This window comes from Pelophylax lessonae, assembly GCF_965119305.1.
Source record: "Pelophylax lessonae genome assembly, chromosome: 13".
Classification (NCBI taxonomy): domain Eukaryota; kingdom Metazoa; phylum Chordata; class Amphibia; order Anura; family Ranidae; genus Pelophylax; species Pelophylax lessonae.
The window spans coordinates 61,142,538-61,157,012 of NC_138780.1; the positions used below are offsets into that span (position 1 = coordinate 61,142,538).

Sequence of the window (14,475 nt, forward strand, 5' to 3'; positions counted from 1 at the left end):
ATATTTTGTCACGTGGTATTTGCGCACCGATCTTTCAAACAGTTTTTGGAAAAATTACAAAAATAACATTCCACTGCATTTAAAAAAACTAAACAGTAAAGCTAGCCCATATTTTTGTATATTGTGAAAGATGATGTCACGCTGAGAAAATAGATACCTAACATGTTACGGTTTAAAATTGCGCACACCCGCAGAATGGCAACAAACTACGGTCAATAAAAATCTCCATAGGCGACGCTTTCAAATTTATTAACGGTTACCAGTTTAGAGTTAGAGTGTAGCTCTTTTTATTTAATTATTGCTCACGCTCTGGCGATCGCAGCGATACCTCACCTGTGGTTTGAACAGCGATTTCATTTGTGGTGCGACTTCCATATACGTTTTCTTTTGTGTGTGAGCTCGCGGCGAGGGGGCGGCTAAAATGTTTTTTTCCCCCATTTTATTTTATTTTTTTAATTTTAATACAGGTTTTTTTAAAAAAAAATAAAAAAATCTGATCACTTTTTTTTTTCTTTTTGGTGGTTGAACCGGATGGACTTGTGTCTTTTTTCAACCTGACTAACTATGTTACTATGTTGCTTTTATTGCTGTCACAAGCAATGTAAACATCCCTTGTGACAGCAATAGGCAGTGACAGGTACTCTTTATGGAGGGATCGGGGGGGGTCTAAAAGACCCTAGACCCCTCCACTACACTTCCATGTATTCAAAACGCCGAAAATTGCATTTTTGAATACATTCACTTTTTAAATTTGCCCCCTTTAGCAGCCGAGTAACATGGATGTGACGTCATGAACGCCGCCTCCGGGTTACGTCATCCAAGGCCCGATCAAAGCCGCATCCGGCTTAGATCGGCGCCGGCTGGTTGCTTGGGTCTCCCGGTGGGACGGGAGACCCGGGCAGAGCCACGGAAGGGGGCGGGGGGACACATCCTCTCCCGCTTACCGGGGTAACGATCAAGCCGCAACGGTCGTTACCGCCGGAAAGCTGACCACCGGCTCTAAACAACAATACCAGGATGCTGCCTCTAGCTAGAGGCATCATCCCGGTACAACCACCCAAAGTCAGCCGACCTTTACTTCCGTGATTTTGCGTTAAGTGGTTAACTTTTTGGACTGTAACTCTATACTTGTCTAATGAAAAAGGTTAAACATAAATAATATGTATACGAGTTAAAAAACAAAAAAACAAACAGCCTCATGAAGTTAACATTATACATTATAACTTTTTTAGGAACCAACGTTTATCCACTTACTTCACACATCTGCTCTGGCAAGGCAGCAGGATGAAAATGTTTTTTCAAAGCCTTGAGTAACCGATCTGCCTATAAATTCAAAGAAAAGGTAAATAAAAAAAGGGAATAGACTCAACCTTACAAACACTTGCCAAACTAATACTAGCAATATAAAATAAACCTACAGGAAAACCTTCCGTACATGCAGCTTTTTAGACAAAAAAAATAAAAATATTAAGGAAAAAAAAAAGAAAAAGACAAATGCATTTGTAGTGCAGAGTCATACTGTCATATGGCCCACATACTGGGGGTAGAACAAATATAATGATGTACAAGGTCTACCAAATGCCAAAAATAAAAAATGGATTTTTGTCTTACTGTAAAATCCTTTTCTCTGATGTTCATTGACAGACACTGCTCCATATCTTCTTTGACCCTCGGGTTACGCTGCTCTTCCTAGGAGTAGGACACTAGGTGTAAAAGAATTAAAGAGTTTGACTACGCCCATAGGGCAGTCACAGGGGGTATACTCCCACGTCCTGCTCTAGCTCTTCAGTTTTGTAACAAGCAGCATCAGAGGAACATAACCCCCAACTCCTTAGGGGGCTGTGTGCTGTGCCCATCAATGAACATCAGAGAAAACTGGATTTTTGTCTTATCGTAAAATCCTTTTACCTGAGGTTCACTGATAAGACACAGCTTCAAGTCTTCAGACCATTGGGATTATGCGCTCTAGGAGAATGACTAGTCGGAAACCATTTTGATTACGCCCCTGGTGCAGTCCTAGAGGCTATACCATCACTTCCTGCTGTAGGATCCCAGTTTGTAACAAGCAATGCAAGAAGAACAAAAAACTCAACCCCAAAAGAGGGGCGGGTGCTGGGCCTTGTCAGTGAACCTCAGAGAAAAGGATTTTACGGTAAGACAAAATTCAATTTTTCTCTTTCGTTCACTGACAGACACAGCTTCAAGTCTTCAGACCATTGGGATGTCCCAAAGCAGTACAACATGAGGGGTGGGAAAAACACACAGCAATACGTAGAAATCCCAACAAGGCAAAACATAGCCAAACAGGTAACAGGAGCTCAACTAGGAACAAATGGAGCTCACCACCAGAAAAAAATGTTCACCCTCAAGAAGCGGAAGCCTCCGCAACCACAGCCTGCAAAAAACTTACAGGGGTATACAATGTACGGTTAACATCAAACACACACACACACACACACCATAGGTTGAACTGGATGGACTGGTGTCTTTTTTCTACCTCACTAAATATGTAACTATGTAACTTTGCGACCAAACGCCGCATCCGAAGATACAAGTATATCCAGCTTCTAAAATTTTGTGAATGTGTGTACGGACGACCACGTAGCCGCCTTGCACACCTGAACTACTGACGCCTAATGACGGAAGGCCCAGGAGGCCCTCAGCGCCCCCGTAGAATGCGCTTTAAATGGAAATGAGGAACCTGACTCTTAATGGAGTAGGCATGCACCACCGTCTGCCTGATCCAATTGGAAATGGTCACAGCAGATGCAGCCTGCCCCTTACGAGGTCCATACGCAGGAACAAAGAATCAGATTTCCTAATCGGTTTAGTCACCGCCAGGTAAACCCAAATCGCTCTTACCACATCTAAGCAATGTAAGGCAATTTCCTTAGGATGTTTAGGCTTAGGACATAAGGACGGTAGCACAACGTCCCCATTCTAATGAAACCCCGAGACAACCTTAGGAAGGAACCTCTGACAGGGTCGTAACACCACTTTGTCCCTATGAATCACCAAGTAAGATGACCGACAGGACAACCCAGCCAACTTCGACACGCGACGTGCGGAATTAATAGGGATTAAGAAAGCAACCTGCAGGATGTGGAAACCTTACAAGTGGACCTGAACAATATAATGGGGTGGGCAACTACATGGCAGATGAGGTTTAATGTTGAAAAATGTAAAGTAATGCACTTGGGCATCAGAAACACGAAAGTAAGCTATTCACTAGGGGGGAAACCTCTGGGTGAATCTAAGATGGAAAAGGAAATGGGAGTACTAGGTGGACAACAGGCTTGGCATTGGCATGCAATGCAAAGCCGCTGCAAGCAAAGCCAACAGAATACTGGCATGTATAAAAAAGGGGATTCACTCCAGAAATAACGGAATTTTTGTAAAATCTTACCTGTAAAATTCCTTTCTCTGAGTCCTCCGACAGTCGCCGCCTCTTCATATTCGTCACATATGGGGGTATTAGACTTTGCTCCGAAGGAGTAGCTAGGCAACAGAATATGTTAACAATAAAGCTTTAACATATCCCACCCTCAAGGGGTGGTCCCCTCAGTCAATACCCTCCTACTTCCTGCAACCATATCTCAGTTTTAGTGGAATAGCAGTAGAGTATACAATCAAACCCCAAAAGAGGGGCGGGGGCGGCGACTGTCGGAGGACTCAGAGAAAGGAATTTTACAGGTAAGATTTTACAAAAATTCAGTTTTCTCTTACGTCCTCCGACAGTCGCCGCCTCTTCATATTCGTCACATATGGGGACGTCCCAAAGCAGTGCAAACATGAGGGGTGGGAAACACATCCGCGCCGAAAGGCAACGCAGTCTCCACATCAAAGAAAGGAACCTTACCAAAGGAAGGAAACCAGCTGGGCAACAGCAAAAATAAGTGCTCAACAGGAGCAACAACCCAGGAAAAGACAAAAAAACCAGGGGATACAAAACTTATCCCAACCGCCAGGAGTCCCCAACAAGGGACCCTAGGGAACAGCCGCACTAAGAACCTTGCGGCCAAAGGAAGCATCCGCCGATGCCTGAACATCTACTTTGTAGAATTTTGTGAAAGTGTGCACGGTCGACCAAGTCGCCGCCTTACACACCTGGGCTACAGAAGCCCCATGACGACAGGCCCAAGACGTACTCAGAGATCTAGTAGAGTGCGCCTTCACAGGCACAGGGGGAACCTTCCCCTGCAAAGCATAGGCCTGTTCAATGGTCTGCCTGATCCATTTGGCGATGGTAGAGGCCGAAGCCGCCATGCCCTTCCGAGGACCCCCTGGAAGAACAAACAAGGAGTCCGTCTTTCGAAAAGACTCAGTCGATTTAAGGTAAACCCTTATCGCCCGAACAACATCCAGAGAGTGCAATCTCACCTCCTTTGGATGTTTAGGTTTCGTGCACAACGAAGGCAAGACAATATCCTCATCAAGATGGAATTTCCGAAACTCGTTTCGGCAGAAAAGAAGGATTAGGTCGCAAGACCACCTTATCCAAATGAATAACCAGGTACGGAGACTTGCAGGACAAAGCCGCCAGTTCCGACACTCTGCGAGCCGAAGTGATCGCCACCAAAAAGGCGACCTTTTTGGACAACATAGACAACGAGATCTCCCTGATCTGTTCAAAAGGAGCACGTTGTAACACAGAGAGAACGAGATTCAAGTCCCAAGGGGGCAGAGGATCCCGCCTCGGGGGAACCAGATGCCGCACACCCTGAACAAAGGTGCCAACCAATGGGTTGGAAGCCACGGGACGTTGAAACAGAACGGCCAGAGCAGACACCTGACCCTTTATCGTAGCCAGCGCCAAACGCTGATCAACCCCCGTTTGAAGGAAAGACAGCACACGGGACACCGAGTACGTGCGGGGTGAAAACCCCTTGGACTCACACCAGGCAAAATAGGCCTTCCAAGTACGGTAATAAACCTTCCCCGAGGAAGACTTCCTCGCGTTGATTAAAGTATGAACGACCTCCGGAGAGAGACCCCTCTCCTTCAGGACCTCAGTCTCAACAGCCAGGCCGTCAAAGCCAGCGACTGTAAAGCAGGATGGTATATCGGTCCTTGAGACAGTAGATCGTCTCGAAGAGGCAGACGCCACGGGGCGTCGACCGCCAGATTCACGAGGTCTGCGTACCAGGACCGGCGAGGCCAGTCCGGTGCCACAAGAATCACCGTGTTGCGTTCCGAGTGTAACCTGCGAAGGAACCTGGACAGCAACTGAATCGGTGGAAACGCGTACATCAGCCTGTACTGATGCCACGGGGCCACTAACGCATCCGACGCGTCTGCCCGAGGGTCGCGCGTCCTTGCCACGAACCTCCTCACCTTGTTGTTGAGGCGAGACGCGAACAGGTCCACATCTGGAAGACCCCACTTCGCGCACAACGTCTGGAAGACAGCCGGATGGAGAGACCATTCCCCCTGATCCAGGGTCTGGCGACTCAGATAGTCCGCCTGCCAGTTCTCCACTCCCGGAATGTGAACCGCCGTTATCGCCGGGACATGAGTCTCGGCCCAAGACAGAATGTCGGCCACTTCTCGAGCCGCTCGGGCACTCCTGGTGCCCCCTTGGTGGTTGATGTAGGCCACCGCCGTGGCATTGTCCGTCTGCACCCGAACCGGGCAACCCTGCAGCCGGTCCGTCCAGCGATGAAGACAGAGATTTATCGCACGCAATTCCAGAATGTTGATCGGAAGGGAAGACTCCCCCTCCGACCAAGTCCCCTGAGCGGACAGAACGCCCAGAACTCCACCCCAGCCCGACAGGCTGGCATCCGTGGTGATTACCGTCCACGAGATCGGACGAAACGACTTGCCCCCGGACACCAACGGGGACTGGAGCCACCACAGAAGGTTTTCCCTGGTGCGAAGACTCAACGAGATTTGAAGATCCAGAGATTGAGGTCGCCCGTCCCACCTGGACAGGATCTCCGCTTGGAGACCCCGCGTGTGAAACTGTGCGAAAGGAATCGCCTCGAAGGCCGAGACCATCAATTCCAGACATCTCATACACGTCCGCAGAGACGAGTTCGGAACGTCCCTGAGGGACCTGACTTCCTCCCGGAGAGTCCTGAGTTTGTCTTCCGGCAGGAAGACCTTCGCCTGCACCGAGTCCAGTATCATTCCCAGATAGGGGAGACGAACCGACGGACTCAGTGTTGACTTTGGAAAATTTATCGTCCAACCAAACTCCTGCAGAGTTTGCATTGTGACAGACAGGTCCTCCTCCAGACCCTGTCTGGTCACAGACCGAACCAGAATGTCGTCCAGATACCCCAGGACAGAAACGCCCTGGGCCCTCAATAATGCCAGAACCGGTGCAAGCACCTTGGTGAAGACCCGCGGAGCCGAGGCGAGGCCAAAGGGCAACGCCACGAACTGGTAGTGATCCTCCGCAATGGCAAATCGAAGGTACCTCTGATGACCCTCGAATATGGGGATGTGAAGGTACGCATCCTTCAAATCGATGGAGGCCATGAATTCCCCCGGAACCAGGGCAGCCACCACCTACCGCAGGGATTCCATGCGGAACTTGCGAACCCGCACAGAGCGGTTCAGAGCCTTCAAGTCCAGAATCGGACGAACCTTGCCCTCCTTTCTGGGCACGGTGAACAGATTGGAATAAAACCCCCGAAACCTGTCCCGATGAGGCACCGGAACCACCACTCCCTGAGCCCTCAGGTCCCGCACCGCCAGGTGCAGGTCCCGCAGGCGCTCTGGAGACAGTTGAAGATTTGAGGGAAAAAATCTGCTCTCCGGCCGAGAGAGAAACTCGATCTTGTATCCAGATCGAACGATTTCCAGAACCCATCTGTCCCGCACACGGGCCAACCAGGGCTGAAGAAAACCGAGCAAGCGTCCCCCCACCCCAAAACTGGGTGAGGGCGCCCCTTCAGGCCGAACTGTTATGGGCTGCAGGTCCGGATTGGCCGGACTTCTGTTTCCCAGACCAGGGCTTCTTCTGAGAGCCTTGACCTTTGAACGGTTTGCCCTTGTAGTGCGGCCGAAAGGCACGAAAGGACCCCTGAGGGGGCCGAAAATTTGCATGCTTCTTCCCAGAAGCCCCCTTAGCCTTGGGGAAATGGGGCAAGAGAGTGCTCTTACCCCCGGTGATCCCCTTAATCAACACATCCAGGGACTCCCCAAAAAGGCGAGACCCATCATAAGGCAGATTGGCTAAGGTCTTACGTGAAGATTGGTCCACCGACCAACATTTTAACCAAACCAGGCGGCGAGACAACACCGCCACGCTGTGCACACGTGCAGCCAACAGAATCAGGTCCAGGTCCGCATCACACAGATACATGACACCCTGGTGGATCTGATCCACCATATCCAGGGTCGCCGGCGAGGCCGAATCGGCCACTAGGACGCGCCTAAGCATCTGCGTCCAACTTGCGATCGCCTGGGCCGCCATGAGAGAAGCAAACAGAGCCTTAAGCATAGAACCCGTAACAGAATAAGTATGACGGGCAAGAGACTCCAGTCTCCTATCCGTGGCATCACGGAAAACAGGGGAACCCTCTGCAGGAATCGCAGTGGCTTTGTTCAAAACCGCAATTGCATGATCCACTGGTGGAGGCACACACCACCTTTCATCAGTGGCAGGCGAAAAAGGATAACGCAGCTTGAATTTACTTGGTACCGCAAAAGGTTTGCGCAGATCGCGCCATTGATCCTTAACAGCGCGCTGAAAATCAGCATTGCAGGGAAAAACCTGCGGCGTCCTGCGTTTTCTCTGCGTCCCATAAGCCGCCAAGGCAGCGGGGGGACACACTTCGTCCTGCAAACGCAGCGTTTGCTTAATGGAAGCAATCAACTCATCCATGATTGCAAGCTCTTCAGGCGAGCCAGGGGGAGAATTATCGACCCCCTCAACTTCAGCCTCCACCTCAGACCCCACTAGATCAAGAGAGGAGCGGGACCCCGATAAGGAGGCCCCTGCCAGAACAGCCCCATCACCTTCACCCTCAGAATCAGAGGAAAGAGCAACTCTGGGCCTTTTAGTAGATTGAGCAGCCACCAGCATTTGCACCTGAGCAGCAAGGCCAGCCACAATAGTGGCTAAATCCCCCCCTGGGGGGGAAACAGCGGTCCCCTGGCTTTCCACCAATACTGTAGGAAATTTGCCCTCCTGAGAATCCATTGCCCCTGTAATGCCAGACAACCAAGGGTTAACTGCCCCTTTTCAGCAAGCGCGGCAAGCGCAGCCCACCGCACCACACTCAAGCACAATGAGACCCCCACAGGGAATATGCAAACTGAACACAGGCAATGGATAGCAAGAACAGAAGGATAAAACCTGAGGAGACCCTCGCCGCTGCTGCTGCCTCGATCGGTGTTCCTGGAAAGAGGAAGTGATGCTGCCAGGGCGCTCTATGTAAGCCTATGGAGGCTACAAGAAAATGGCCGCCATGCATGTAAACCATGCGGCCGGAGCGGGTGTAGGCAAAATGGCGTCGATTGGCGCCGAAACCGCCGCTCCACAGTGCATTAAAACACACATTACATTCCAATATAAGAATACATGTCAGATCGCCGCAGCGATCGCTGTATATGCCCAAACATGCCAAAAAAACATGCCCCACAGCACACAGCTTCTCACACTGACCAGTCTGACACACACAGTGTCATACAGCTCCCCCCCCCCCTTGCAGCCCACAGCATGCAGCCGAGAGATAGGGAGACAAGCAGTGTGAATAGAGGCAGGTTACACAGTCCCAGACTGACACCCCCCCAGACAGACAGGTCCCCACATAAATACACTTACCTCACATGGCGTGGGGGACCCGCACAGGCGAACAAGCCGCTGCACATGAGGCAGGGAGAGTCGCAATTCAAGACGCACAAAATGGGGGTTAAGAAACCGCACAGCGTCCAGTGAGGTAGCCACCTCACCAATCATCCCTGCACCGAACAGGGATGGGTCGTTCACTATGCCAGGAGCGTTACCTGGCTGAACGCTCGATGGCAGACTGGGAAGCCACTGACCCACGACCTGCGACCAGGGGGATCAGCCCGAGACCCAGTCCGCATGATCCTCTTCGTCCGAAGAACTAACTAACGCTGACAAAATAACAGCTAATTAAAGGTAGAGAGAAAACTCAAACAAAATATTAAAAAGAAGAAAGAGTCTGGGACAGAAAGTCCCAGCACAGAGAGAGCCAGCCACTCCTGACAAGCTAGACATTAAAACTGAGATATGGTTGCAGGAAGTAGGAGGGTATTGACTGAGGGGACCACCCCTTGAGGGTGGGATAGGTTAAAGCTTTATTGTTAACATATTCTGTTGCCTAGCTACTCCTTCGGAGCAAAGTCTAATACCCCCATATGTGACGAATATGAAGAGGCGGCGACTGTCGGAGGACGTAACAGAAAAAGAGATTATTCTGCCACTCTACAAGACTCTGGTCCGGCCACATCTGGAGTATGCTGTCCAGTTCTGGGCACCTGTCCTCAGAAAGCATGTGCTGGAACTGGAGAGAGTCCAGAGAGGGCAACAAAAATAATTAGGGGAATGGAGAGCATCGGCTATGAGGAAAGACTACAAGCACTGAACTTATTCAGAAAAGACGCTTGACGGGGGGATATGATATCAATGTACAAATACTGTACTGGCGACCAATGTTCCCTCTAATTTTTTACTGTGCTGAGCAAATAAAAACATTTCTGAGCGCAAACCTTTAGACTGAGCAATTGGGGGGGGGGGGGGGGTCAATGCAGAGTGCCCACAGCATTGCCCCCAATCAATTGCATTGTGCCCACAGCAATGCCCCCAATCAATTGCAGAGTGCCACAGCAATGCCCCCAATCAATTGCAGAGTGCCACAGCAATGCCCCCCAATCAATTGCAAAGTGCCACAGCAATGCCCCCCAATCAATTGCAGAGTGCCCACAGCAATGCCCCCAATCAATTGCAGAGTGCCCACAGCATTGCCCCCAATCAATTGCAGAGTGCCCACAGCATTGCCCCCAATCAATTGCAGAGTGCCACAGCAATACCCCAATCAATTTCAGAGTGCCACAGCAATGCCCCCAATCAATTGCAGAGTACCACAGCATTGCCCCCAATCAATTGCAGAGTGCCACAGCAATGCCCCCAATCAATTGCAGAGTGCCACAGCATTGCCCCCAATAAATGCAGAGTGCCCACAGCATTGCCCCCAATCAATGCAGAGATGCCAGCGCCCCCCCCCCCCCCCCGAGACCCTTGCACTTACCTCACGAGTCACGGCAGCTTCTCTTTAGTCCCCGGCTCCAGCGTCCCCTCAGTCCCCCCGCCTCCTCCTCGGACCTCGGCCAATGGCATGGGGTGGTATGCCTTTCGGCCAATCAGAAGCGGGAGGACCCGCTCCCTGATTGGCCAGGAGGAGGATGCTAGTGACAATAGCGAATTTTCATTCGCTATTGTCACACAATGGGCGGGCTCTCGGGGCGCACTGCTCAGCTCACTACCTTCACCGTCTTTACGTCGGCTGCGCCGTCTGACTTTGTGCTGCGCGGGACCGTCAATTAGACTGCGCTGCCGCGCATGCGCGCAGCTTAAGGTGAACATTGCTGGCGACCCTAGCATAATGAACAAACTTTTTAGAGAAAGGGAATACAATAAGACACGTGGCCACTCACTAAAACTAGAGGAAAAACGGTTTAACCTTAAAATAAGTAAGGGGTTCTTACTAAGTAAGGTTCACAGTCAGAGCAGTAAGGATGTGGAATGCGCTTCCACAAGCAGTCGTATCAGCAGGGAGCATCGATAGTTTCAAAAAACTATTCGATGGGCACCTTAAAGACCACAACATAAAGGGGTATACAATGTATGGTTAACAGCAAGCACACACACATCATAGGTTTAACTGGATGGACTGATGTCTTTTTTCAACCTCACAAGCTATGTAACCTTCTGCGACAGAGTAAGCAGAGGAATTTCTCAAATATTTTCAAAGAGAAGCCTTTGAAGCACCGACAGAACCAAAATTGAGATCCCGCGGAGGTACCAGGGATCGCACCGGAGGAGCCACATGGCAAACTTCCTGCACAAAAGTGTGAACCAAGGACTTTGCCGCCAAAGGCCTTTGGAAAATAATAGCCAAGGCAGAAATCTGGCCCTTGATGGTGCCCAGAGCCAAACGTTGATCTACACCCAATTGTAGTTACTCCAACAGGCGAGACACACAACAGGCGAGACACAGAAAAGGAATGGGGAGAAACCCCCCGCAACGCACACCAAGTAATGTACGCCTTCCAAACTCAATGATAAACCTTTCTGGATCTAGCCTTCAACAGCATAGAAATCAACGACTCCGACAGCCCTCTGTCTTTTAATAGCCACGCCGTTAAAGCAAGTGACTGTAAAGCAGGATGGAAGCTTGGTCCTGGAGACAGATGATCTTCCCTGAGAGGAAGGAACGTCTGCTACCAGCCTTACCAGATCTGCGTACCAGGACCGGGGAGGCCAATCTAGTGCCACCAGAATGACTGGAATTCCTTCTACCTCGATTCTGCATAGCAGTCTCGACAGGAGTTGAATTGAAGGAAAGGCAAAAATCTGACGAAACTGACCCCAAGAGGCCACCAGAGCGTCAGCCAGAGGATCCCGAGACCTTGACACGAACCTCTGCACCTTCCTGTTGAGATGGGAAGCACACAGGTCCACATCGAGAGTCCCCCACCGAAGACACAGTTGATGAAATCCCTCCGGACGAAGAGACCATTCTCCTGGATCCAACGTCTGCCAACTGTGAAAATAGTGCGCTTGCCGATTCTCTACCCCCCGAACATTCAAAAGCAGAGAGGGCCGGAACATATCGTTCTGCCTACTTCAAGATACCGGCCACTTTCCGGGCCGCCAGGGCAGTTTTCGTGCCCCCTTGATAATTGACATATGCCACAGCCTTAGCATTGTCTGATTGTATCTGCACAGGGCATCCCTGCAGATGATCCGTCCATTGAGACGGACAAAGTCTGATTGCCCGAATTTCCAGGACATTGATAGGCAACCTGGACTCCTCCTGATTCCAGACACCCTGGTCCGAACACACTCCCAAAACACCTCCCCATCCAGACAGACTGGCATCCGTGGGGATTACAGTCCAATACAGGGGAAGAAAGGATTTTCCCCAGACGTAGGGCCGGGGAGCAGAGCCATCATAGGAGAGACTCCCTTGAACCCCAACTCAACAGGATCAGATTGTCCAACGACAGCGGATCCTTGTTCCATTTGATCAGAATCTCCCTTTGCAAGGGTCTGGTGTGGAACTGCACAAACTGAATTGCCTCGAAGGTGGAGACCATCAGACCCAGCACTTGCATGAAAGTCTGGAGTGATAACTGATGGTTGGACAACAGGAGCCAAAAAGCATCCTGTAGTTTTTAGAAATTTTGTTTGAGGAATTAACACCCAGGCTGACGCTGAGTCCAGCCTCAGACTAAAGTAGTCCAGCTTTCTGGACGGAGACTGTGCAGATTTCTGAAAATTCAGTATCCACCCAAACTCCTGCAGAGTTTGCACCGTAACGTCTAAGTCGGCTTCTAGAGCTGAGGAAAACTCTGCACGCAGAAGCAGATCGTCCAGGAAACCTAGTACAGCAATCCCCTTCTGCCGTAAAAAGGCCAACACTGGGGCTAAAACCTTTGTGAACACCCGAGGAGCTGAGCCAAGACCAAAAGGGTAACGCCAGGAATTGAAAGTGCTCCTCGCCCACGGCAAAAAATAAACGCTGATGCCTGACATATATTGCAATATGAAGGTAAGCGTCCTTGAGATCGCTAGAAGCCAGCCGATCTTGATGAAGGAAAGCAACTACTGTGTGGATGGACTCCATCCAAAATATTTGAACCCGCACAAAGTGGTTCAGTGCCTTGAGATCCAAGATCGGACGAACCTTGCCTTTCTTCCAGGGAACTGTAAACAGATTTGAATAAAAACCTTGGAAACATTCCGACTCTAGAACCGGCACAATAACTCCTTGTGCTAACAGGTCCTGAACTGCTCCATAGAGGGCCTGTAGCCGCTCTGTAGACGAGCGTAAGTTGGAAGGAAAGAAAAGTGCCGAAGGCAAGGACCGAAACTCGATCTTGTAACCGAACTGAATCAGTTTGGAGGACCCATTTGTCCTGAGAGAGCAAGGCCCACAGAACCGGAAAGAAGAAAAGAAATCCCCCCACCCTAGACGCTGGTGAGGGCACCCCTTCAGGCTGGGGAAGGCTTGTCTTCGGAACTAGAAGTGCCAGCTTTGGACTTAACATTCCAGGGTCTCTTGGAGCCTCCTGCAAAGTTACAGGTGGATCTCGAGCTCTTTTCCTGCGATCCAGATGAATGAAAGGGCCGCTTGTGAGTTGAAAAGAAAGGAATCCGCTTACAGCAAGGTTCCTTGCCATTAGCAGCCTGTGGAATCAATGTACTCTTGCCTCCTGTAAGACCCATTATAATTTCTTCCATTGAGGCACCGAACAGATGGTCACCTACAAAAGGAAGATCAGTCAGCCCCTTTTTAGAAGCCTGGCCAGCCGACCAGTACTTCAACCAGATCATGCGGCAAAGGATCACCGCCGTCGCCGAAACCCTGCCGGCAAAGGGGGCCACATCCAGTGATGCATCCCATATATACTGTAACCCTTGGATCAACTGATCTGTCAGCTCAGAAGGGTGTCGACTCCCCTCCAGGTCCCTGGCGCAAAATCTTAGCCCATTCATTTAAGGTCTGGGATACCAGGTCCCAGCAAATACCGGTCTCAAAATTGAACCAGCCACAGTGAAAAGGTACCGGACCAGAGCCTCCGCTCTTTTGTCCACGGGATCCTTAAAAGACAGGGAATCTTCCACTGGCAAAAAATAATCAAAATGAATCGGCGCTTAATAAATCCCGTAATAAACATGGACATATCAAGAATAAAAAACTATTAGAACTATAAAACTAATAGTAAGTGATTGATAATGAAGTTATATGGTAAAGTGCTCTGTGCTAAAGGTGCAAATAAAGTGACCACAATAAGTAATAATATCACATTAAAAGCTTCAATTACTAAAATAGCACAAATAATATTAAAGTGACAGTGAATCATGGTGCACTGTGCAAAAAATAAAATTTGATTCAGTATCAAAATCTGATCAGGAAAGCATAAAAGTGGTAAATAGCACACTATCAATACAAAAGTGCGAGAAGAGACATAAAAACCTCCCAGAAAGCAAAAAAGCTTGGGGGGGGGGGGGGATAAAAACAGCAGGTGCTACAAAGGCTAAAAAGTCCTTGTAAGACGATAATATCGTGGTATATAAAAGTCGATAAAAAAAGGCGATGATTTTAATAAAAAGTGCTGGTGTCTAGACAAGTTGTCAGATGTGCGGAGAACTGGATAGGTGCGGGAAACTTTACTCTCTGCGATGGTGAGCATGAATCCATAAAAAAAGTGAAATGGCCGCTCACCTCCAAAATCACTCATAAAGAGCGTTTGTACCAAATAGGTAAC

At 49.7% G+C, this 14,475-nt stretch overlaps 1 protein-coding gene across 1 annotated transcript in view; it reads right to left on the bottom strand.

Annotated features, from left to right (window-relative positions):
• Nucleotides 1-14,475, bottom strand: part of NUSAP1 (nucleolar and spindle associated protein 1) — a 588,385-nt gene that overhangs the window by 525,051 nt on the left and 48,859 nt on the right. The window contains exon 2 of the mRNA XM_082242852.1: nucleotides 1,255-1,323. Within this exon, the coding sequence (XP_082098978.1) occupies nucleotides 1,255-1,323 (69 nt within the window). The remainder of the gene's footprint in view (nucleotides 1-1,254; nucleotides 1,324-14,475) is intronic.